The sequence below is a fragment of the Muntiacus reevesi genome, chromosome 3, assembly GCF_963930625.1.
Source record: "Muntiacus reevesi chromosome 3, mMunRee1.1, whole genome shotgun sequence".
In the NCBI taxonomy this organism is placed as follows: domain Eukaryota; kingdom Metazoa; phylum Chordata; class Mammalia; order Artiodactyla; family Cervidae; genus Muntiacus; species Muntiacus reevesi.
Genome location: NC_089251.1, coordinates 116,075,555 through 116,100,861, shown reverse-complemented (window position 1 = coordinate 116,100,861; position 25,307 = coordinate 116,075,555). Strand labels below are relative to the sequence as shown.

The following is a 25,307-nucleotide window of genomic DNA, read 5'->3' as shown; positions in this document are numbered from 1 at the left end:
TATGACATTCTTAATCCCCCTTTCCTTGTTCTATTTTCCCCTTACCACTATCATCTTGCAGCATACCATACCATTTATTTCTTTGTGATGCTTACTATCTTCCCTGTAAGCTCCCCAGAGATCTTATCCACTGCCTAGTACACAGTAAATGTTCAATAAATATTTGTTAAGTGAGTGGATTAACTCAATGTTTAAAAACACCTTAAAGGTGAATCAGAACATATAGCTCTCGAATCAGTAGCTGTAAAAAGGAAAAGGCAGTCACCCTTATACAATGGGAAAGGGTCTTGGGACACATCTACTCTCTAGGAGGTTCTGGCTAGGGTGCCCATAATTCTTTGGGGTGGAGGTTTGAAGGGGTTTAAAAAACACATACCGCAAAATATAAGGACCTTCTCTTGGCAGCCAACATCAGCAGGGCTGGAAAAAGTTCAGACATCCCTTCATCCCTCCCACCTTTCACCCCAAATCAGGGTGCCTCAGTTTCCATCTTCGGAACGTTCAATCCCCCCCTGTCCCCCGCAAGGAAGAGGAGACTGGAGTGGGCAGCAGAAAGATGTACAATCTTCACCAATAGATATTTATTGAGCTCCTTATGTGTGCCAACACCAAAGAGGAGCACACAGAGGTATTTTAGATAAGGTCCCAGCCCTCAAAGAGCATCTTGATGACCAGGGGAAAGGAAAAGGGGGCAGGGAGAAGCAGGTGTTAATCACAGCCTCTCTCCTCTCTTTGGTGGTCTTGCAAGTCACGGGGGCACCCGGAAAGAGACAACTTGGACAAGTGTCCAAGACATATATGCACAGGCCATACATGTATAAGACACATGTGCAAAGCCCACGCAACTACAGATCCTGTGTATAAGACATGAGAAGTGAATGTGTCGCACATGGGTGGGATTCACATGCTGAGTCCAAATGTGCATAGGCCACATGGGTATGACACAGGAACCGCACCTCCCCCAGCCAGATTGGCTAGATGGTGGGAGGGCTGCAAGCCCCAGTCACCTACAGCCCTCAGGGTTGGGGTTGGTATTGGCCCTCCGTGGCCGTGAAGAAGTCCTCCAACACGCTGCGCAGGTAGTCAAAAGTGGGCCGGTCCTCTGGGCGCTCCTTCCAGCACAGCATCATAAGCTGGTACAACTCCTCTGGGCAGTTGTCAGGTCGTACCATGCGGTAGCCTCGTTCCAGGTTCTGAATCACCTCAGGATTGGTCATCCCTAGAGGTTGATAGGAGAACTGGCATCAAGGCTCCAGGCTTCAGAAGCCCAGAGGCAGGGGTGATGGTCAAGAAGATATCTGACAACAGGTATGGTGTGAGCACCAATCCAAAGGGATCTTGGTCTTCATCGATGATAAGGATGGTAAGGCTATACTGGCAGTGCCTACAAAAGGTCAATCATGCCACTTGGAGTGTCTGCTATGGCTTAAACATGAAGTAACACACGTGTTTGGCTGTGAGTCCTTGCGTGACCCACTGCCCCTCTTTGAGCCTCAGTTTCCTTATTTGGAAAATGGGATAATAGGAGTTCCTACCTCCTAGAGATGTTGTGAGGATTGAATGAGAAAGTGTGTACGCAGCCCTGAGGATGGTGCCTGGAGGAGATGGAGCATAAAGAGCGCCTGTGATGATTATTATTTGGTGGGGAAGGATGGTGGGGAAGGAGGACCCAGCGCAGGATGGGGGCCCACAGCCAGGACAGTGGAGAAGTTTCTCCAGCTTTGGGAACAGGCACATGAGATGCTGCATCAGGAAGCAGGTGGATCCTGGGCCTCAGCCGGACAGACCCTGCATTGGGCACAGAAGATTCACTAGGCCCTCTGTGACCCAGATGAAGTCATCTTTGGACCAGTTCCCTCCCTTTGTACTGATCCTGGCCCCACCAGTGAGGCCCATTACATGTGGACCCCAAGAGATGCTGCTCTGGAGAACTGAATGGTCATAGCAGAAATAGACTCCCTGTTTCTAAATTACCTGTGTGGCCTCTGGTTTCTCCTTCATTCTCTTGAGAAGAGAAGCCTAACTCCTAGATGTCCTAGCAAAACAGTAGTTTTACTCCTACAAAGCTTCAAACTGGAACCTAGTCAATAGAGACCTCTCTTCCTCAAGCCTTGTCCCTGGAGAGCCTCTAGATAGGTGTCCCTCACATTTAAAAATCAGGGCACGGAAAGACATAGGCTAGGAAACAACACTGATGGACAGAGTCAAGGGTGCAAACCGATTGGCTACACCCAGCCTAAATATAGCCCACAGACAGACCCACTTTGGCTTGGCCCTTTATTGTGTTTTTAAACAATCTGAATCATCACTAATATTTGGAAGCAGGCAAATTTTCCTGAAACTCCAAGCTTTGGCTTCTCTTGAAAAAACACAGCTCTGTTTTTTGGGCCCTGGTGTCTTAATAGCAACCATCTGCTGGCGCAGACGCAAGTTTAGCCAGGTCCCCATTACTCCCCATAGTTTCCCTGACCCTGAAACTATGCGTCAGTTGCCATTTATCATTGTGCTTTCATTGCCTTTATTCTTCTAGGAGAAAAATTCTCCAAGGGAGCAGAGTGAGCTCTTGGCAGGATGACAAGAGTATGTTTCTACCCAGTGCTGCCCTTGAACTCTTTGATGGGACAAGTCCAGACCAGGGAAGGCCTGCACACTCACACCTAATTCTAAGGTGTTTTTACCTTCCCAGGAGCAAAGTTCTGGGCACACTGCTCAGAATGTGGGAAGCTTCTGCCAGTCTGGCCACTGGGCAGCACGACCTCCCGACCCTGTCTTTGTGTTCTGTTTCCTTTCCCCAGAGTTTCCTAGCAAGTTCCTTCCAAAAAAATTCCATTCCTGTCCTGGCTGAATTCAGTGGTAAAGAACTTTGTCAAGGAGATAGAGCGAGGAGTGGGAGAGGGTGGGAATTGGTTGTTTACACATCTCTCTCACTCGACATGAAAGGCTTCAGAGGGAAAGGAAATCAAGTCAGTGTTTCGTGAGCATCTACTATGAGTCAAGCTCTTTCAAAAATAACCTTGCTTCTCATTTCATGCAACTGAGGCTCAGAAAGGTAGTCACTTGCCCAAAGTGATTAATAATAAAACCTAACACTCTTGAGTGTTTTGTATGGGTCAAATACTGTTCTAACCTCACGTTTTACAACTGGGGAAAGAAGCAATAATCTGATCAAAGTCAAACAGAAAGCATCAGTGGCAGATGTAGTAATAAAAAGCAGGCCTCTGGGAACTTCCTCAGTGGTCTAGCAGTTAAGACTGCCTTCCAGTGCAGCAGGTGCAGGTTTGATCCCCAGTTGGGAAGCTAAGATCCTGGGGAACATGCTGCAAGGTGTGGCCAAAAATTAAAATAAATAAAACTTGGGAAAAAATGAAAAAAGAAAGCAGGCCTCTTGCCTCTCAGACCAGATCCTCTTCTACCTACTAGGCTGCCTGTGTTAGAGTTAAATAAAAGAGCTGGGATTATTGAAGGAAGAGAGATTCAGGGACAGAAATGGAAGACAGGCCTACGAGATGTAGCACCTGACTGGGGATGCACGAGTGCCACTCCTAGGAGGACGGAGAGGAAGCAGCTGGAAAGGTTCACATTCTGAGCCCAGGAGGAAGTAGAAAGACATGAATTTGCTGCCCTTCCCCATCGCCCTTTCAGCCTGGACCCCGACCTGGGTAAGGGATGCGACCATGAGTGACAATCTCTGTTAGCAGGATCCCGAAAGACCACACGTCCGACTTGATGGTGAATGTTCCATAGTTAATGGCTTCTGGGGCTGTCCACTTAATGGGGAACTTGGCACCTGGAGGGAGGGCAGTGAGGTCACCAGGGTCTGCCAGGCCAGACCCCAGAGACCCCTGACTTCCCTCATAGCCCATACCTACCCTCCCTGGCTGTGTACTCGTTGTCCTCAATGAGGCGTGCTAGACCAAAGTCTGCAATCTTGCAGCTCAGGCTATGGGACACCAGGATGTTGGCAGCCCTCAAGTCGCGGTGGATATAATTCCGTTCTTCAATGAATGCCATGCCCTCTGCGATCTGCAGGCCAGGTACAGGTCAGCAGCCCTGGGCCAGACATCTGCATCCCATTGCCCTGTGCGCATGCTCAGCCCCTCCCCAGTCTCCTTACTTGGGCGGCCATGTCCAGGAGTTTGTTGATAGTCAGCTTGATGCCTTCAGAGGTCTTGAGAAAATCCACCAGGCTTCCTGTGGACAGAAGCAAGAGTTGCTGACCCAAATTGCCCCAGGGGGAAGCTCCCAGACCCTTCTCCCCTAACTAGGGGCCTAGAAGCCATGTCTGATGTGTAGTAGAAAGAGTAAGAGCTGAAAATGGAGGAGTGTGTGTTCAGAGTAAGGGTGCCTGAGATGTGTGATGCCCTTTTCCTGGGGACTAAGATGCCACTTGGAGGGGTCTGCAAGCTTCTTGTCACCAGTGGGGTGGAACCTGTACTCCTCAGCCAGGCATCCAAGCCCTGCATAGTCCACATCTGCAGTTTCTTCTCTTCCCTCCACTCTTGCCTCTTCTACTCCATCTACCTTAGACAACCGTGAGATTTTTCTCATAGACCACTGGGTTCCCCCTCCAAAGCCTCTTTGTCCCATTTCTTCTGCTACAGATTCATTTTGGTCATGGCTCAGCTAGACTCTTCCTTTAAAAAGCCTCTCTAAAAAAAATAAAATAAAAAATAAAAAGCCTCTCTAGATCGTACCAAGAATAATAAATTGTATCATCATCATCATCTTCCTGCTAAGACTTTCCTATGGCATAAACTGGTTTTCCTAGGGTGCACAACTAAAACAAGGTTTCTCTGATAGCAAGATTCTTATTTTGTTCATCAATATTCCCAGCCTACAGTGCATGCATGCTCAGTCACTAAGCTGTATCGGCTCTTTGGGACCTCATGGATTGTAGCCCACCAGGCTCCTCTTGTCTATGGGATTTTCTAGGCAAGAATACTGGAGTTGCCATTTCCTCCTCCAGGGGATATTCCTGACCCAGAAACCAAAATTGCGTCTCCTGTGTCTCCTGCATTGGCAGGCGGATTCTTTACGTGAGGCGCGTGGGAAGATCCTCCCAGCCCACAGTAAACAGCAATAAATGTATGCTGAATATATACAATGGAATATGAAAATAGGTTTCATGAGGGAGTGAGGGACCATCTTTCTGGTAGCAGAGGGTAACTAGGAAAATACCAGGCATTAGAGTAGCTGGAACAGAGCTAGTAACCATTGGCCCTTCTCAAGAGATTAAAACCCTGTGTGAAGATGACAACAACCTGAATGTCCCTATTTGAGTGCTGAATTAGTCACTGAGACAAAACCTCACCCGACGGCAGCAAATATGTGGACAGACCCTGTCATTCCTCCATTGTGTCTATGGCAGATATTGCTACTCAATCCCAGTGCTCACTTCCAATGAACCTCAGAATCCTTCTCAACACAGAGCTCCAAGCAACGACCAATTGAAGGTGTCCTGCTATTTGCCATTTTCAGAATCCATTAATCAATTAGCTTTTTTCCCTTCCTGAAAGAGGGACAGATTTTATACTCCCAAAGAATCAGAGCCAGATAACAACAAACTTACTGAGCTATCACTATATAGCAGGCACTGTTCTAACTGCTCTATATGCATTAGCTTTCATCCTCACAAAGATCCTGTAAGAAAGTTACTATTGCATTACTATCACCATTTTACAGATGAGGAAACCATGGCAGAGAGAAGTGAAGTGATCAGCCCAAGGCCACACAGTCCTCAAGCCAGGATTCCAACCCAAGCAGTCAGAGCCCTTAATGACTACTACTTTCTGGATAAGCCTGTTTAGATTTCTGCTCTTATTCTTGAGGGAACTGAGCCTCAGAGGTGGGACAGAGACTTGGCCCAAAGCTGGGCCTAGAAATTTCTATTTATTTAAATTATCCTTCCTTGGGCTCTCAATCTGTCCAACAGTGGAGGAAGGGACAGAGAGAGGTTCACCAAGAATTGAAAAAGAGGGCCTTGGAACAGATCAGACCCCGCAAGGCTGGGGGCAGAAGAGATAGAAAAGGGGCTAGGGACCTACTCATCTCCTGAGATCAAGCATCCTTAGATCAAGATAAGGCTTTGAAGAAAGCAAACAGTACTGCAGGTGAGGGAAAATGGGGGTTGAGTGCTCTTCCAGAAACTGAGAGGGAGGCCTCGCATGCTGCAGTCCATGGGGTTGCAAAGAGTGGGACACGACTGAGCGGCCTAACAACCAGAGTCTGCCTCCTCAAGCTGGGCTCCCAGATACGGTTCAAACAGCACACTCTCTTCTCCACACACCCTCTTGTCGCCCCTGAAGGTGAGTCTTTGAGGGCTCAGCAAAATTCCTCTAGAAAAACCTCAGTGCAGGGCCACGCATATCCTCCCCACTCCCGGAGAGGGCAGAGGAGACGGCAGCGCCCCCAGCGGCCGCGCACGGCTATGGCGCCCACCGTTCTCCATATATTCCGTGATGATGTAGATGGGCTCCTGGGTGACCACCGCGTAGAGCCGGACCAGCCGCTGGTGTTGCAGCTGCTTCATGAGGTTGGCCTCGGCCAGGAAGGCATCGGGGGACATGCTGCCCTGCTTCAGGCTCTTGACTGCCACCTTCGTGTGCCCGTTGTAGTACCCTAGGGCAGGGAAGGGTTGGGAGGGTCACTCGCAGCCCATGTACTCAGAGCCAGACAGCTGACCTGAAACAGGGTGTGTGTGTGTGTGTGTGAGTCGCTCGGGGTACTGTCGTAGAACTCTCAGGACCTCAATACACGACTCCCCTCCCCACCTGCCCGCAGTCCTGGAGGGCCTCACTCACCCATCCACACCTCCCCACCTGCCCACAGTCCTGGAGGGCCTCACTCACCCATCCACACCTCTCCGAACTGGCCAGCCCCCAGCCGCTCCACCAGCTTCAGCGTCTCCCTGGGAACCTCCCACTCATCCTCCCACCACGGCTTCTGGGGCTTCTGGGTCTGGCAGGGGCGGCTCAGCCGTGTGCACAGCCCGTCCGAAGTATCTACGAGGTCAAGGGAGGGGCGAAGGGCTGTCAGTAAGGCGGGACTGGGGGTGGGGGGCTCACTCAGTCCCCACCTGGGGAAATGGAAAGGCAGGGGAGGAATGGGGCTGTCACCTGATCCCTGAGGCTACAAGGTACCGCCCCTCACGCACTTGGGTGGGGGTGGCGGCAATGAAGGAGCATGCTGAGAGATGGGCGGGGGGTGGAGGGGGACCCCTGAGAGGAACCGGGGGAGACAGGCTGATAGGGTAGGGCCCAGGTGAAGAGTCCTGCCGCGCTCACTCATGTAATGGCGGACCAGCTCGTGCAAGCCGGGAAAAGTGACGCGGGGCGAGATGTAGAAGCCGCCTTTGTCCAGGTTACGGATCTTGTAATGTTTCACCACTTCTCCCTGGGTCTGGTCGAAGTCCCGGACCGACAGTGAAAACGATCCTGAACGAAAGAAGGGATGAAGGAACGCAGAAGACGGGGAGGGGTGGCCTCCAGCGAGTCGCCCCTCCGCTAACGCGGCCCCCACGCCCCCCACCCCCGCGGACTCCTCGCACCCCGGACCTCCGCTAGCGGCCCCAGCCCGCGGCCCCCTCCCGACGCCCCGCAGCAGCCCCTCGGCTCACCCGCCGTGCTCTCGCTCTCCCGGATCAGGAAGGACCCGTGCGTGTTCCCCGGCGCCAGGAGCTGCCTCTCGGCGTCTTTGCGGCTCAGGGTCTTGAAGAACCAGCTGCTCAAGGCAGAAGCGAAGGCTTCTTTGGTCTGCTGGTCCAGTCTTCCTCTATCACCCTCAAGCATTCACCGCCACCACCCCTAGCACCTCTCCTCTGCTCCGAGGTCCCTGGATTTGCGTCCCACCATTCCCACGACGCGTCCCCACTCACGGTTCGGGCTCCAGGCTGTTCGCTTTGGCCACAAAGTTGAAGGGGATGAAACCTTCCTGGCCCGTGGTCAGGGACTGCGCCTTCCACCACTCGCCGTTCCTGCGCGACGGCGGCAGTTAGCATGGTCTGCACAGCCTCGGACACGGCTGGAAACCCTCCGTCGGAGTCCCTAGTTAGGCCATGCCACCCCACCCTCCAGCTCAGGACTCCGGAGCCTCCCATTTTTGTCTGAAGGGCTCCCTCTGCAAGCCGGGACCGCAGGGGTTTGCGGTACTGAAGATACCCCAGGATGGGCAGGGCGAAGGGGGGCACTCACTGCTCCAGGATACGGAGCTGTTCACCCTTCTCGAAGCCCAGGTCTCCGTCGTGAGAAGGCTCATAGCTGTGCAGGGCGATAACCAGGTTGTCTGTAAAGACAGGGGCAGTCAGGGAGACTTCTGGAGCAGGCTGGGAGGGTGAGTTCAGGAGTTAGAAGTCGGGGAGGAGAGGAAGGGATGGAGGCTGACAGCCAAAGATCCACAGGCCTTGTCTTTCAGGCCCTGCTGGTTGAGGTCACCTTGCAGTGGAGAAGCTGGGGGGTTGGATCCCTCGTAGGTGACCAGTGGATCACGCACTTCAGAGCCATTCCGCATGGGCAGCTGTGGGCGTGGGATGAGAGAAGTCAGAGAGCTGGAGGCTGGGTGAGACCCTGGCTTGCCTCCCCACTCTCCTGCTCGCCTTCACTTCAGCTTGGCTGGATCTTACTGAATTTGCCCACCACTTGCTGTGTGACCTTAGAAGAGTCCCTTTCCCTCTCTAGGGTTTTCCTTGCTGTGTGGCAGGGGGGCTCGCTGTCATCTCCAGGACCTGTAGGGATGATCTGTTCCTTTCTCCCCACGCCTACATCCCACCCGATTCCCTCACCAAGCCCCCTGTCTTGCCTCTTACCGTGGTCTTGCTATCCAGTGGGACTATGGGGTAGTGGCAGTTTTCACATACATCGATGTTTTCCATCCAGTCATCTTCTGGGTTTGAGCTGCAGCTACAGCCCATGGTCCCTGGGGGAATGGAGAGGGGGCTGAAAGGGCTCCCCCAACATCAGACATGCTAGGGCCTAGCCCTGGGAACTTCCAGAAGTGCCTGAGATTGTCAGCCCCCCAGCCACCATTCTCCAGCCGCAGAAAAGCTGAAATGGGGTCCTAGCTCCCAATAGTCACACATGGCCCCTGCTGAGACCTAGGTCCCGCCCTCCCACCTGGGCTGGGTAAACCGCCACAGGCACCTTTGTTAGTCTAGTTGCCCACTTCCTGCCTCTCCCCCCTCCCACTTTCTCAGCCCATCCCCCAAGTTGGGGGACTACCCAGTAGAGATCACATACACTTCCCCCAGCCCTAGGGGAGACCTGAGTTTTGATCCTCCCCTACCAGTGGGGTGTGTGTACCTCACCTCCTAATTACAAGTTCCCCTCTGCTGCCGAGGACACTGAATGAGGGACCGTCTCTCCCGAATGTCAGCCATCAGGCCTCTGCTCTCCCAAATCCCCCACAGAGTCTGCTTCAGAGGCTTCTTTCTGCTTCTGCCTATCAGAAAACCCCTCAGCGGCCATATTGGCCATACATTTTTTTGTATTTGTTTGCTTGCTTTGGCAGTGGAAATTTTTCGTCAGATGAAATCGAGCGGAGCCCCGTAGATAAAGCAGGGAAAAGTGGAGCTGTTCTGCCTGAAGCAGAGTGGGATCTCACCCCTAAGTCCCCAGGGGTGGACTTACAGTACCTCTGCCCCCAGGGCTGGTCCTCTGGACTGCCTGGAAATACCAGTCCTCAGATAAATTAACTTATGCATTCAAGAAGCTTTAATATCAAGATCAAATCCATCTCCTCAGTCTATTCTTCTATACACACATGTGTGTACACACACACACACACACACAGAGTCTGTCTTCTGAGCTTCTCTTCCCAAAAAAACTCACACTCTTCTTACAACATACCTTTGCACATGTGGTTCACCTGCCATGGAATGCTCTTGCCCATCTATTGAACTCTAGCTCAACCTTCAAGGTTCAGCTCAGATATCACCTTCTCTGTGAAGCCTCCCCAATGCCCAATGCTTTTTGTTCCTACAACATTCCACTCTGACCAACCACAATCATCATCTTCCACTGAGTGCCATGATGACACTAATTTATGTGTCAGTCCCCCTGCCTTTCCTACCCGCTTGGTGAGAACAGGGATTCAGCAAGAGCAGAGGTTGTGTTTTATTTGCCTGAATGTCCCATCACCCAGGACGATTCTTGTTAATAAATGTTGACTGGTATGTGGAGGGTTAATGCACAGATTCTCCTATTTGCAAAGGTCTTAGAAACCACCAAGTCTAACCTCAGATTTTAGATGAGCAAACAGAGGACCAGAAAGTTCTGCTCAAACTCAGACAACTGTTACGGGCAGAACAAAGCTAGAGCTGCTAATCCATGCTGAGGTCAACCAGAAGTGGGGAGCAGTGGCATTTTTTTAGTTAGTAAGACTTAAGAACCTATTCAATTATAACTCAATTAAAGAAAAAAAGGGAAAAAAAAAAAGATTCAAGGATAGTCCCTGGAGTTATGTTCAAATTCTGGGAATAATACTCATTGTGTCACTTTGCTGAAATCATTCTCCTCTAGTTTCACTCTGCCTTTTCTGTCAATCGGGAATTGTCATCCCTTCCTCAGAATCTTAGATAAATGTTGGCTTGGTTTAGAGCTTAGAAAGACTTCCATGAGTACCCATTCTGCCCTACCAACCCCTGCTTTGGAAAGTGGAAGAATGTGACTGGTAAATAATCTTCTTGACTTTAAGCTCACATTTCTTTTTTTTTTTATGTAATTTTTATTTTATATTGGAGTGTAGTTGATAAGCTAATGTCTCTTAAACTGAGATACTTATAACCTTTCATGGGTACCGGAAGTCGGGTGTGTACCTCTCAAAGCATGAGTGTTAAACACATAGTTAAACCTTATTCACATAGTTAAACAAACAGATCTATTACAAAGAAAATACAAAATGTACATAAAATTTTAAGCCAAATCAAGAGACTTTCAAGGAAAGTTGTTCGCGCATCTACTCTTCCCCCTTACTTTAGGAGTCTTGGGGAGACATTTGAGAAATCTTGCTCAGCTCTGTGGCTGCAAATGGCTTTTTTATTTTTTTGATTGAATTTTATTATGGCTTAGAACTGATTAACAGCAAAAGCCTCCAGAAAAGAACTGTTTACATTCTGGAACCCGCCTCAGATGAGATGACTGTCTAAGGTCTGAGGTCCTGAGCCATCTGTTTTTTGTGATAGTCAAACAACCCTTGGAAAACCACCAGTTGGCTATATTATACAGAGAACACCAACATCAGATAAGGTGTCAACTTAGATCAGTTAAGTCCCTTCTAGGCCTGACATTCTCAGGGGCTTTGGAAAGGGTAAGAGCAAGATGAGAAAAGCTTGGGGTTGAGAAAATGGGATGAACTGGGGTGCAGCAGTGAGGAGAGGCTGGTTGACCAGCAGAAGAAATCTATGCTGAATCTAGGGCTGAATACTGCACGTGGTCCAGGCTGGGGTCACATGAGGAGAGAAGAGGAGTTGCCTGGCCTTGGACGAGGGTCCAGGAAAACATGCAGGCAGGACCTATACCCTGGATAAATCTGGACCTGCCAGAGAGGACATGATGATGTCCCTAAAGACTGGGACCAGGTGAAAAAGAATGAAATATTGCCGTTTGCAGCAACATGGATGGACCTACGATTATCACACTGAGTGACGTAAACCAGGAACAGAAAGACAAATATTACATGATATCACTTATATACAGAATCTAAAAACTAATACAAATGAACTTATTACAAAACAGAAACAGACTCAGACTTAGAAAATGATCTTGTGGAAAAAAAAAAAGAAAATGATCTTGTGGAAAAAAAAAAAGAAAATGATCTTGTGGCTACCCAAAGGGGAAAGGGGTGGGGGAGGGGAGGGATAAATTAAGAATACGAGATTAACAGATACACACCACTCCATATAAAATAAATAACAAGAATTTACTGTATAGCAGAGGGAACTATATTTAGTATCTTGTATAACCTATAATGGAAAAGAATCGGAAAAAAATACATATGCATAACTGAATCACTTTGCTATATACCTGAAACTTAACACAATATTGTAAATCAACTATACATCGATTAAAAAAAGACAGGCCAGGACTGAGAAAAAGTCAAGCTGTGTTAAATTAAGGAAAATGGTACTTGGTAACTCTGTTGGGTACTGACCCTTAGTGTTTCTTCTGTGACTTGTTTAGGGCCCCTGGAGTCCTCCAGCTGAGGACCGAGTTTCAGGCCCTGCCCTGTACAGAAGTGTGAGTTTTGGAGTACAACACTTGGCAGCAATCAGAAGACCCCAAGACCTGACAGTGTCAGACATAATTCTGGTGAGTGGCTCCCAGCCACTGGGAGCTACATGCACCTATGAGGCTGCATCGAGAATAACACTGAAGGCTTGCCGGTGATTTGTTTCTCAGTTTGACAAATTGCATTATTGTTTTTTCAATGCATACTTGGGGTTCCCAGGTGGCTTAGTGGTTAAGAATCTGCCTGCCAATTCAGGAGATGCAGGAGACACGGGTTTGATCCCTGGGTTGGAAAGATTGCCTGGAAGAGGAAATGGCAACCCACTCCAGTATTCTTGTTGGGAAAAATCCCATGGACAGAGGAGCATGGCAGGCTATAGTCTGTGGAGTCGCACAGAGTCAGACACAGGTCAGACTCGACTGAGCGACTGAACACACACACACACACAAAGGATACTTACTTAAGTCTCTGATTAAAATTTGAACTAGAAACAACAAAATTAATACCTAAATGAGGTAGTTTAGTCAGTAAAACCCTCAAAATCACGAGAGCCATGGGGGAGCGGGGAAAAGTACGACAGGGGAAGGGCAAGTAAGTCCTTGGAGGGAAGAGTTTAGAAGCAAGAGTGTAGGGACTTGCCGGGTGGTTCAGTGGTTAAGACTGTGCTACCAATGCAGGGGTCCTGGCTTCCATCCCTGGTGGGGGAACTAGATCCTACATGACCCAACTAGAGTTCACATGCTGCAACTAAAATCCCAAGAGTTGCAACTAAGACCCAGTGCAGCCAAAATAATAAATAAATAAATAAAAGAAGAAGCACTAGTGTAATTCATCAGCCTCATTTTAAAGATGGAGATGGTGTCAGATCAGAGGAGCTGAGTGGCTTTTCGTAATAGCACATGAGGGCTCTTGGCAGAGGTGGATTCCAATTAGGCCCCTACCTCCTCTATCCAGGTACTCTGCTCTGTTCTTCACTTCCTGGAAAGTCTAAAGAGGGTAGGGAATCCTGAGAGGTGATGGAGAAAATGGAGCAGGGAAGGAGGTCTGACAGAATGGAATCTACTCTCCATCAGAAGTGTGACATTGTGCTGTTAACAGGCCTTTCTCTCTAAGACAATTCTCCATCTGTCTCGAACGCATGTTTTTGGTTTACTTATTTTTCAGTTTTTTGGCTGTGCTGGGTCTTCGTTGCTTTTCTGCTCAGGCTTTCTCTAAGTTGCGGTGAGCGGGGGCTATTCATCCCTTCGATGTGCAGACTTCTCATTGCAGTGGCTTTTGTTGCAGAGCACAGGCTCTAGGTGAGTGGGCTCAGTGGTGTGGCACACGGGCTCAGTCACACCTCGGCATGTGGGATCCTCTGGGACCAGGGATTGGACCCGTGTCCCTTGCATTGGCAGGCAAATTCTTATCCACTGCTCCACTAGGTGAGTCTCAAAAATGCATGTTTTTGAGAATACATTTCCCTGGCTGGTGAATACAAGTTTGTGCCTACTGAGGCACATTAATCATTGAGCATCATGCTATGTGTACACACCTATCCGTGTATGCAGATGGCTGTACAATGAAATGGGGGTATGTATGGTTTGTACGGGTTCCTATGTAATTGTGCGGTTATGCTGCTGCTGCTAAGTCGCTTCAGTCATGTCCGACTCTGTGCGACCCCATAGACGGAAGCCCACCAGGTTCTGTCATCCCTGGGATTCTCCAGGCAAGAACACCGGAGTGGGTTACCTTCTCCAATGCATGAAAGTGAAAAGTGAAAGTGAGGTTGCTCAGTCGTGTCCAACTCTTCACGACCCCATGGACTGCAGCCCACCAGGCTCCTCTGTCCATGGGATTTTCCAGGCAAGAGTACTGGAGTGGGTTGCTATGTGAGTACCATTCTAGTCTGATCAAACCAGGTTAATAAATGAGGTTAGTAAAAAGAAAATAAAAATTAAAGCTTAATATAAATTTCTCATTGAAAGTAAGAGAGGAGAGGAATGAAGAAAGAAAGAAAAAGAAAGAGGAAGTAAATCCAGAGAATCGCCAGGACTCCCAGAATCAGTAATAAAGGCAGATTCTGGGGTGAATGAGACAGGACATTCTTTCCTCCCAACTCAAGAATTCAAGGTCAATAGGAGCAACTTTGTAGATTCTAGACCTTCTCTGACTGGTGTCTGTAATGTTCTTGGTCAAACTCAAGTTCTGTCCATGGTTCACAGAGGGCTTTGTGCCAGTTATAAAGGGCCACCCCTCCCTGGGGTTTCAAACTTGGAGAGTGGAGCGAGGGCTAGATTTCAGGTCCCATCTCTTTTGTCTCTTTTCACAGAGCCCAACACAGGCTTCCCTGGTGGCTCAGGCGGTAAAGCGTTCTACCCACAGAGCCCAGCACACAGTGCCCTGCTCATCATTGCTGTTGTTTAGTCACTGTGGTGCCTGACTCTTTTTTTTTGGTGCCTGACTCTTTGTGGCCCCATGGATTATAGGCTGCCAGGTTCCTCCACCCATGAAATTTCCCTGCTCATACTCTGTGTAGAATTGATCAAAAATCCCAAATTTCATGAAGTTCCTGGACCAAAATTTCTGATCCCAGGGTTGTTTAGGAATCACCACAATGAGCTCTATTTTGCACTTCCCTGGTGGTCCAGTGGCTAAGACTTCATCTAGCAGTCAATGCAGAAGGCCTGTGTTCAATCCCTGGTCAGGGAACTAGATCTCACTTGCTGCAACTAAAGATCCCTCATGCAGCGACTAAGACCCAGCTCAGCCAAATTAATTCATTACTTTTTAAAAACTAAGAGAACCTGAATACAGTATGAACTTTAGTTAATAATAAAGCATCAGTATTAAAACAACAACAACAAACCATAACAAGCTCTGATTCTTGCCAGCTCATTCACTTTTACCAACTCCATAGACATTGTCTCACCTGACTGGGCCTAGAATGCGTTTTGTCCCCTTAAAAAAAAATATGAGACTTTCCCTCTCCTGAATTGTAAACCTATTCATTTATTGAACATTTTGTCCAAAATATGTGCCAGCTTCTTGCCCAGGTTTCTTGGGTAAATGTGTATGTCAAGAGCAGGCAGGCTATCTCACTGACCCAGGCCACTCTGGGCCACATTGTGGTATTCCGGTAACCCACTCCGGAATAATTTAAAGCATTTTCTTGGCCTTTTTCTTTGGTGAACATTTGATAATTGGTGAAAGTGCATATGTTCAGTGAAGAGCCTGGGCTGTGGCTGTCCATGCCGAATCCTCATCACGGTACTTGAGAACCGGGGTTGACAGGCATGGCAAATAATTTCTAGTGGGTAAAACAGGGATGCATCCTGAATTCCTTCCTTTTTCATGTGTTCCTCTTTGATATAATACTGGTTTGGAATAAACCCTGTGAGTTCACAGAGTTCACGAAAACGGAGAACAAAAGGATGAGTCTTTTCTTATATGCAAATAAGATGGATTTAGTCTCACAAACTGGGAGTGGTTTGAACACAGAACTGATTCTCCTAGTTAGTTTTGCCATAAAAAGGGCAATAGAGTGATTATTCTAAAGCTTGTATTTTGGGTAGAGGTCCTCCAACTAGTAACTTGTATATATAGAGTAATTTGTCATATTGAGTCCCCTTCCTTATGTACCTCTGTCTGTATTTTGCATCATGTAGGTTTTATCAGGATGAAGGATTACTTAAAATTTGGCAATTCACACCACTCTATTAAAGTTTCTGGGAGTCTGCCGATCAGAGAGGTTCAGCTCACCATATCCGTGTCATAGTCACCCAATTTCATTCCCAAGGCCTCCCAGTCATTCACTGGCAGAGGGCTTTTGGGCAGGTTCAATCCCTGGACCCTGGTCAGGGGACTAAGATCCTGCATGCTTTGCGGTGTGACCAAAAAGAAAAAGAACATAAACCTCCCTCGGCTCCTGTATCTTTAACATGGACATTAAAAAAAGATCTGTGTCCAGGGCTCTTGTGAACATAATATGTGATATCTAGATGACCTCATATAATAAAGTACTTAACATGGTACATAGTAAGGACCAAGTAAATGAAAATTGTTATTTGAGACCAGCATGGGTATTTCATGACCCCAGCCTTAAACATATTCATTTTCCTTTTTGATTTTTGGCACTTCCACGGGCCATTTTTCACATTTAATATATTTATCTCAAATGAAAACTTTGCTACCATAAATGGAAAATGAGTACAGAACATGGTAAATCAAGTGTACTTTAATTTTTTTTAAAAAAAAGGAAAATTAGTATCACCAGCTATAAATGGAAATCAGTATATATTAAAATAAACACATGGTTTAATACCTAAATTTACAGTTGCACATGTTCATTCATGACCCCCTAAGATCACTCACCCGCATCAATGATGCGGTATTTGGGGAAATGCCATACTGTGAAACAGAGCTCTGAGCTTGGGCCTCGCTTGGTAGGTTAGAGGAGGCACGACTTTCTTACTTGGCCGGCCTACGGATTACAATTTAATGGGTATGTCTTATGTGCCAGGCTCTGATCTAGAACTGGGGACACACAGGTGAATAATCAGAGGTTTCCGTCCACTTGACTCTGCCCTCTGTGACAGAGGTGGGTGCCCCTCTGGTGGGTCCCTCTATTTTCACAGGAGGCAGTAAGGTCTGCCTTTAGCTCACTGACCAGTAACGTCTGGGACTCCTGACAACACTAACAGCGCCAAACAGCAATACTGTCCAGGAAGCAGCATCTTAAAATCACCACATTGCCCACTAACCAAGTTAACAATATTTAGCTAAAACCACTGAAAAGGTGAGGTAGATCTCCACATAGACATGGAAAAATGTTCCAGAGATAACATGGCATGTAAGTCACAGAACAGAATGTAGAGTCTAAGCCTGTTTGCATTTATTTTTTAATATTATATTTATTTACTCGTTTGTTTATTTTTGGCTGCACTGGGTCTCTGTTGCTGTGTGCAGACGTTCTCTAGTTACGGAGAGTGGGGGCTATTGTCCAGTTGCCCAGCGGCATGTGAAAGCAAACGTACGTGGACACGGGGATAGAACCTGTGTCCCCTGCCTTGGCAGGCTGATTCTTAACCACTGGGCCACCAGGGAATCCCCCTATTTGCATTTGAATATGGATACCTAGGGGATTCTTTTCAGCCAGACTGTGCTAAGCCTTCATTTGCATGACTTCATGTTATTCTCATAATAATCCTATCAAGTAAGTGCTATTATTATCCCCATTTCACAGATGCAAAAACTGAGGCCCAAATGAGGTAAAGCTATTTGTCTGAGGCCTCATAACAAATAAGTGATAGAAATAAGTACCTGAACCTCAGGCTATCTGCCTCCAGGGATTAAACTCTTAACTAATATGCTTTTCAGTGGCCACATAGGGGAAAATCTGGAAGGATGTACACCAAACTGTTCACAGTGAACATAGCCCATGAGTGAGATTGGGGGGAGCTGCATTTCTTATATTTCTGTATATGTCTCTGTACTGTTTAAATTTTTCAAAAATATTTATTTATTTTATTTAATGACACTGGGTCTTAGTTGCGGCATGCAGTATCTTTAGTTGTGGCATGTGGGATCTAGTTCCCTGACAAGGGATCGAACCTGAGCCCCCTGCACTGGGAGCACAGAGTCTTAGCCAGTGGACCACCAGGGAAGTCCCTACTGTTTAAATTTTTAGAAGCAGCCATGTGCTAATTTTATAATTGAAAAACAGAAAACAACCAAGTCCCCACCAACGCAAAAACTCTGGTAAGAGACACAATCCTTTGAGAAGAATCAACCTTCCACTGCTCCTCTTGTCTCTGGAGGTGCAGGCAAAGGACTAGGGATACAAGAAAAAAGGTTCTGTGACCACCGAAGTCTGAGAAACACCGGGTTAGACAAGATCGAACAGCCGCCTTCTCTGGAGAAGCTAACATTGATGGTAAATTTCACATGGGACGCTTCACAGCTGAGGCTGTGTTGATTTGGAACCAGAACTGTTTTCTTTCCGCCTCGTGGGACTAGCATTCTTTAGACCAAGGGTTGGAAATATAGCTCCAGATATCTTCCAACCAACACCTGGGTGGGGGCCCCGCTCGCCTCCACCCCACCCACAAACTCAGCTCCCCTCAGCACTGCTCTCACTGAATTGAGCTTGGCCTTGAAGCCATCAGCTTGTGGGTCTGTGCATGGACTTATAGGACCCCACTGTGGTGTTGGAGAAGACTCTTGAGAGCCCCTTGAACTGCAAGGAGATCCAACCAGTCCATCCTAAAGAAAATTAGTCCTGAATATTCACTGGAAGGACTGATGTTGAAGCTGAAACTCCAATACTTTGGCCACCTGATGCAAATAACTGACCTCATTTGAAAAGACCCTGATGCCGGGAATGATTGAAGGTGCGAGGAGAAGGACGACAGAGGATAAGATGATTGGATGGTATCACCGGCTCAATGGACATGAGTTTGAGTAAGCTCCAGGAGTTAGTGATGGACAGGGAGGCCTGGTGTGTTGCAGTCAGAGTTGGATACGACTGAGCAACTGAACTGGACTGATGTGTGATATATATGTGGTCCCTGCCTCTGCCTCTGAACATCCATGCACACCTACATTTCCTAGTGATGATATGAATGATATTTGGGCTAGGGAGGGAAGGATCATGTGTGTGTGCGTGTCTATGTGTCTGTAGGAAGGTATACATGGGACTCTCCTCCAAGATAGACCCTGTGGCCCAGCCTAGAATTCTCACACCCACTAGAACACACAGGAAACAAGCTCATTTGCAAAGCTACACCACAAGTGTGAAGGAATGGGCTGCCCACTGGCCTGCCAAGGTGCTGAGTAGGAGTAATTCCGGGTACGGACAGCCCCCCCCCAACATCCCCACCACACACACACCCTTGGGTACACCATTTGCAGGAGAAGTGGTTGCCTAACCTCTGTTAAGCACCTACTGCATGCCAGGTACTACCCACCGCACATCACAGCCATTTTCTCTTTGATTTCCCACCAGCACTCTCTGGTGGGAAATCAAAGAGGATTTATTATTACCTCTTCACCAATAAATCAACTGGAGTTTGGAGAAGTGAAGTCATTTGTTCAAGGAAATGGCAGAACCAGAATTGTGCCTGGGTCAGCCTGACTGTGAAATGCGTGTCCTTCGCTCTACACCAACCCCGCTGGCTCTCTTGTGTTTGGTTTTGCCCTGAGGTCTCTGCCCTCCTAGGACCCAAGGAACAACCCAGAGACAGTGACTCTGGCTGCATATCTTAGGTACTCTGCAAAATGGGCCTTTATTCTTCTCAGAACCACCTGACTCTTTCAGGAAGCCTTCCTATCACCCAAGGGAAGCCTCCTCTCGATCTCCGGAGTTTCCGCCCATTCTCTTGCTCCATCCCTTGGCCCTTTTTCCCTTTGAGAAGCGCCTCTGTCCCAGAGCCTCGAGGGCGAGGGACCCTGAATCATCCTTCAGCACAGGTTGGGGCGGGGGACAGCCCATGCCGGTCCAGGGTCTGGAGGAGTCTAGGGAAGACCCAGCTTGTTTTCCAGGCCCCACAAGAGGCTGCAGGCCTTGAAGCTGGGGACGAAAGACTGCGACATGGCTGAGATTGTGGAAACTGTTTCAAGAAAAACTCCAATGGCGGTGGGGGAGGCAGGGGAAACCTGGAAAGTGTGGCTCAGGTGGGGATTTACCCCATAAACTGCAGGCTGAGAGCTAAAGTGAGGGGGTGGACAGGGAGCTGACTCTGCCTCCCTGGGCCTCCACCTTCCTGGGGTCTGAAGTAGGAACCAGCAGGACCCACTGGCCTGAAGCAGGCAGCGGCAGGGGCGGGGGTGGGGGGCGGGAGGGAGCAAAGGGAAGAGGAAAGGACATCCTGTGAACACTTGGCAGGGGCAGGAGTGGCAAGTTTCCAGATGGAAATCCAGACTGTCCTTGCCCAGGGCCAACGGCACCCCTGTCCAGAATAAAAATAGCCCTTCCTCTTCCCTTCTCCCATCATCCTCTCACCCCCCAACTTCCCGGAGTCCTGTCAGATACTTCCGCCCCAGGCCCCATCCCAGATGGTAAATATCCCCTTGCATGCCCATCCATTCCCAAAGGAAGACCCCCTCCTCTCAAGCAGTGTGGGTCGAGGCTAAAGTCACTTCTCACGTGTCCCTCCGGATGCTCTGGGTGATTCCCCTCCCTCTCTCAAGAGAGTCTTGTCACTGGGGTCTGCACCAGCAAGCGGAAGGACTCTTGGGACCCTTGATTCAAGCCTGTCCATCACCTTGCTCCAGGGGGGAGTCACATCCTAGGCCATCACCTCTCCCTGGGTCATCACCCTATCTGCTTCTGCCTTGCTGACGGACTGTGGGGAGGGAGTGCTTTGCCCAATCTGGGCCTCAGGAAGCTTATCCATCACGGGATGAGGGGCTGGATGTAGGAATTTCTGAAGGCCTTTTCAGTACCTAAGAGATCCCCAAGGAAAAAGCTCCCAGTGAGGTGGGCACTGATGGCAGGCAGTGTGGTGGAGGCAGGAGGCGACAGCTACACAGGAAAGGGGAGATCTGGCTGTTCAGCCTGCCTCCCACCTGACCTCCAGGTGTTCCTGACCCCAGCCTGAAGGGCTGCTGCATCCCGGGGGAGCCTGACCCCAGGCCCAGCTGCAGCCTTCTGCTCACAGGTCCCACACCCAGCCCTTAGGCCCCTGTTCCCGGTACTCCTTACCTGCCCAGCCCAGGAGCCCCCTGGCCCCATTCACATGGTCTTCCTGGCCTAGCCCGGCTGCCCAGACACAGCTTCGGCTCCCCTCACCGTCGTAGCCACCGGCTGTCTCCCCGCGCCCACGTCCCACCCTGACTTCCTGCCTCCTCCTGAGGGCTCCGCAGCCAACCGGGCCCCAGCAGCCCAACCGCAAGCCTCCAGCACCCCAAGCTTCCTGCTGCCATCGCCCCTGCCTCTCAGCCCTCGAGGGTCCTTTCACCCCCAGTCCAGGCCCCATTCACCCCGAAGGTGGCACCCGGAGGTGGAGGAGGATATTGGATGCAACTTCCTCCGCCCCCCCCACCGAGGAGCACCTGGACCAGAGATTCAAGGGCTGCCTTGAAGCCCCAGTGAGCAGGAGGCGAGTAGACACCCACTCAGCTTTCAGCGAAGGGCAAGCTGCGCGGCTGTCGGTCTGAGGGCCGGGTGACCCTTTCAATACAGTCAGAGTGCAAAAGTAACATCACCTCAGAGTCGGGGGGGAACGACATCCCTGTAAAATCGCTGGAAAGCAGATACGATGCTAGGTAGTGAGATAGATACCAGGCGCACACAGCTGCTAGACACACAATGGAACCAAAGCCATGCCATCTCAGGGCATGGGGCAAGAACTTTATTATTTGCAGAGGGGAGGCTAACACCCCTCTTACAGACAGTCCGCTGGACAACTGGCTGTTCAAGGAAGCAGACAGGATCACCTGGTGTCTTTAAGGGAGCAGAGTCATAGCCTCTTCTGTAGGCAGAGGGCAGGACAACACCCCCTAATTATGGTTGGAGAGTAGGGCAACCCTTCTAACCCAGGTAGAGACGAGGCCACAGCCCCTGTCAGAGGCGAAGGCCTGACACCACCTCCTGCAACAGGTGGGAGACAGAACAAACACTCCTGCCCAGGCCCCCCGTACAGGCGACAGACTGGCAGCACTTTCTGTTACAGGCAGGAGGCAGGGACCCTGTCACAAGCACGAAGCAGGCCAGCAATCTCCCTTTCCCCAGGGGCCAGGCTGAGGGTGGCAGATGTCAGAGGCTGAGGGTCAGGTCACCAGTGTTACGAGGAACTCTAGGTGGCCTCTCTCAGGCCCAAGAGCTGGGCCTTGACCCCACCCATCGGAAAACAAACCTGTTGCCACCGCCTGAGCCTGCACTGAGGCAGCAGGTTGGGGGAGGGGAAGCCCACAGAGCATTGTTGGGGTTTGTGAGGTGGAAGCTGATGCTGTGTGCACCTTCAGCTGCTGCGGAGAGAAGGGGGAGACAGGAAACGGGTGGGGGGAAGAGGAAGCCTGAGTTGGAAAGTCAGACAAAGAGGGTGACACAGAAACAAAAGCTGAGAAATACCAAGTTCTTTTTTGAAACAAAAAAAACAGCCCTACAGAATGACACAGAGCCCAGAGTCCGGCTGCAGGCCCCAGCTCCCCTTGCTATGAACCTGAGCATTTCACAGTGCATCTCTGGGCCCCAGGACAACACTAAGAACATGACTGGGGCTAGTGATAATAATGCACATTTTATTGAGGACTTACTGTACATTATCTCACTTAAGATGTATCTAACTACTTGTGGAGTTGGATTTTCCATTTTAAAGATAAAGAAACAGATGCAGAGTTTAAGAGACCTCCTCCAGGTCTGAGAGAATCAATATTGCAGCTGGCATTGAACCAGGTCTACAAGATCCTGCGTTCTTCAGCAGCTCATTTATTTGAGTCACATTCCATAGGGGTGATTTAGACTGTTAAGTTCTTTTCCAGTCCTGATCTTGATGAGGTAGAGCGATAGAAGTGGAGCTGTGGGGGAGATAAGGATCCATCAGGCTTCTCTACCAGCAAGGCCAGCCTCCTCTCCAGAGGTAGAACCCCTGGCCCTAGCAACCAGCGAGACAGTGAACCCCGGGCCTGAACAAAGGACTGCGGAGACCTTGATGGGAAGCAGAGATTTATTGAGGAGACTGGGGGGTCTGTGAACTCCTCCCCTTCCTCCAAACCGCCCTCCTCCCCCATCCGGGCAGCAGGGCCCCAGGATGCTGGGGCTTTAAGCTCCTAGAGCTCTGAGCATCTCCCCAGCTCTACCCCGACCCTTCTCCAGGTGCTGGCTCTTCTGGGGCGCCCCTCTCTTCCTTCGTCCCAGGTGGGCTGGGGAATGGGTAGCGGGTGGTGCAGGAGACACGCAGGGATCCCTTAGCAGAGGGTGAAGCGCCGGGCGCTGATGTTCATGCGCGTGAGGCCCAGGTGCCGCAGTGGCGGGGCCAGGGCCACGCCGGCCCCGGGCTCCAGCTCCAGCTCCAGCTCGGCCTCGTTCAGCAGCTCTTGATGCAGGTGACAGACTTGGTCCACCTTCAGCCGGTGCAGCTGGGCCCGCAGCCTAAGCAGCTGCCCCGCCAGCTGCCGGTCCTGTGCCTGCATCTCCCGCTGCGGTCGAGAGAGGGCATGAGCCCGCTGAACCTCCATTCTTCCCTTCCAGTCCACACCTGGGGGGCTTTGCCCTGGCTCTGTCCTTCCCACCGCCTCATACCCCAGCTCTATATAGCCCGTCTCATAGATCTTGCTCTAAAACCAAGCTAAACAAGTACAGGTTCCTGGGGCCTGATCTTAGATCAACTAGATGGAATCTCCAGTCTGGAGGCTGGACATTTTTATATTTGCACATACTGGATTAAGAGCCACTTAGTTAATACTGGCCTCCTCTGGGGACAGCATGGTTAGGGCCTCCTTTGTATCTTTGGGGTATAGCAATTTGCAGAGGAGACTGGGAGGCTCCCATGCCTTCCCCAGCTATCCCTGGTGGCCCCCAAGGGCAGGACTCTGTCCTCTGAGCCACAGGAGCACAAGGTCAGTAGACTGATGGACTCCTTCTTCAGTAATGCTCCCTGAATAAAACACTGGACAAGTCCATTCCTGGCTCCTCAACCCTGGGACAAAGCCACAGGAGAGGGCAGTTGCTGGAGGCAGGGTCATTCTCATCCCCTCCCCATACCCCAGGTTTTGGGCCCTGAGGACTGCCCTCAAGGCCCTCTGCAAGGCCACCCACCCCACCAGACTCACCAGTTCCCGACGGAGCCACTCAAAGGCAGAGTCCATTGAGTCGAATCCGCAAATGGCCCCAGGTCCTCTGGGCTCGGGTCTGGCTTGGGCCCTGCGCCAGGCCTGGCTCTGGACCTGGGCTGTCCACTCCAGGTATGAGGGCCGCCGTGTCTGCAGCTGCAGCTTGGCTGTCAGCGCCTTCACAGAGTCCAAGCTCTCTGCTTCCTCATCCTCCTCATTTTCACCCACTGCCTGGAATTTTAATGGTCCCAGGGACATGGTAGGGGGTGAGCAGCGACAGGGAAAGGCTGCAGCTCCGAGGTTAGGGAAAGGCTGGCAATATTACCCAGGGAGAAGTGGGAGAAGCTGAGAGTGAAAGAAATGAGCCGGAGAGTGTGCGATGGTGAATGTTCAAGGTGGGTCAGGGAGGCTTGAGTGTGTCAGGGTAAGCAGATGGGTGTGGGAGGCTGAGTGTGCAAGGACTGGGATTTTCCTGGACTGCTATCCTAGGAGCCACGTGATGCCCATCCGGGTGGGGGCAGGAGGAGCCCTGCGCCTCTGGCCCCTTGGATGAAATTTATTGTCTTTGCCCAAAAGGAGACACCCAGTTCCCAGAAAGGAAGTTGCTCCAGGATAAGAAAAGCATCGTCCACACCAGCGTCTTGGCCTTCTTCCCAAGACCCAAGTTAAGGAATTGGGGAGGGGATAGGAGGCTGACAAGCTGCGCCCAGTCCTGACTCATGACTGTGGCCCTTCAGGAAAGGAATAGTGTCCAGATCCCCAATTTGGGAGTCAGGAGACTTGGGTTCCAGTGCTGGTTCTGTGGGACCTTGGACAAGTCACTGACTGTTGGGACAGATCAGTGATTTCAAGCTATTTTCTAAGGAACTTTAGGTTCCCTTGGAGATCCCACAAGGACTGTGTGCAGGGTAAGGGCAGAGCTGCGGATGGCTCCTCGACCTTCCTCTCCCTGCCCCTCCCAGGGCTTCAACCAGAGCATTTCCCTTTTTAAAACTTTGTATTGAAATATAACACACACCCAAAAAAATTTACATGTCATAAATACATGACTTGATGAATTCTCCCCAACTGAACACACTGATGTAAACAGATCAAGCAAAGGAGTATTGCCATCACCCAGGAAGCTTCTTTGTGTCTAGAACACTCTCCTAAGAGTAATGTAGCCAAGCATAGCTTGCCCGTGTACCTACAGTTCAGAAAGCTAAGCTCTGACAGGGTGTTTGCAGCAAAATAAGGGTTTATTGCAGGGGGGCCAAACAGGGGAGTAAGAGACAAGTCTCAGATCCACATCAACTTTGTCTTTGAATGTTAGGTTTTTGTTTTTTGTTTTTAAAGGG

At 49.9% G+C, this 25,307-nt stretch overlaps 2 protein-coding genes across 3 annotated transcripts; both read right to left on the bottom strand.

Annotated features, from left to right (window-relative positions):
- Positions 1–576: 576 nt before the first annotated feature.
- LCK (LCK proto-oncogene, Src family tyrosine kinase) lies at positions 577–20,992 on the bottom strand. Of its 2 annotated transcripts, none has more exons than XM_065927586.1 (13): positions 20,903–20,992; positions 8,801–8,910; positions 8,430–8,511; positions 8,190–8,280; positions 7,874–7,972; positions 7,616–7,719; positions 7,284–7,433; positions 6,849–7,001; positions 6,439–6,618; positions 4,115–4,191; positions 3,870–4,023; positions 3,656–3,787; positions 577–1,219 (listed from the first exon to the last, which is right to left on the bottom strand). In XM_065927586.1, the coding sequence occupies exons 2-13, from the start codon at positions 8,903–8,905 to the stop codon at positions 1,017–1,019; spliced, it is 1,530 nt and encodes a 509-aa protein (XP_065783658.1). In that variant the 5' UTR covers positions 8,906–8,910; positions 20,903–20,992; the 3' UTR covers positions 577–1,016. The 2 variants fall into 2 exon arrangements, with proteins under 2 accessions (XP_065783658.1, XP_065783659.1); XM_065927587.1 differs by lacking the exon at positions 20,903–20,992 and adding an exon at positions 9,299–9,392.
- A 1,844-nt stretch (positions 20,993–22,836) lies between these two features.
- FAM167B (family with sequence similarity 167 member B) lies at positions 22,837–24,440 on the bottom strand. The gene is made up of 2 exons (XM_065927585.1): positions 23,971–24,440; positions 22,837–23,337 (listed from the first exon to the last, which is right to left on the bottom strand). Exons 1-2 carry the CDS (start codon positions 24,226–24,228, stop codon positions 23,107–23,109), a joined length of 489 nt encoding a protein of 162 aa, XP_065783657.1. The 5' UTR covers positions 24,229–24,440; the 3' UTR covers positions 22,837–23,106.
- Positions 24,441–25,307: the final 867 nt, after the last annotated feature.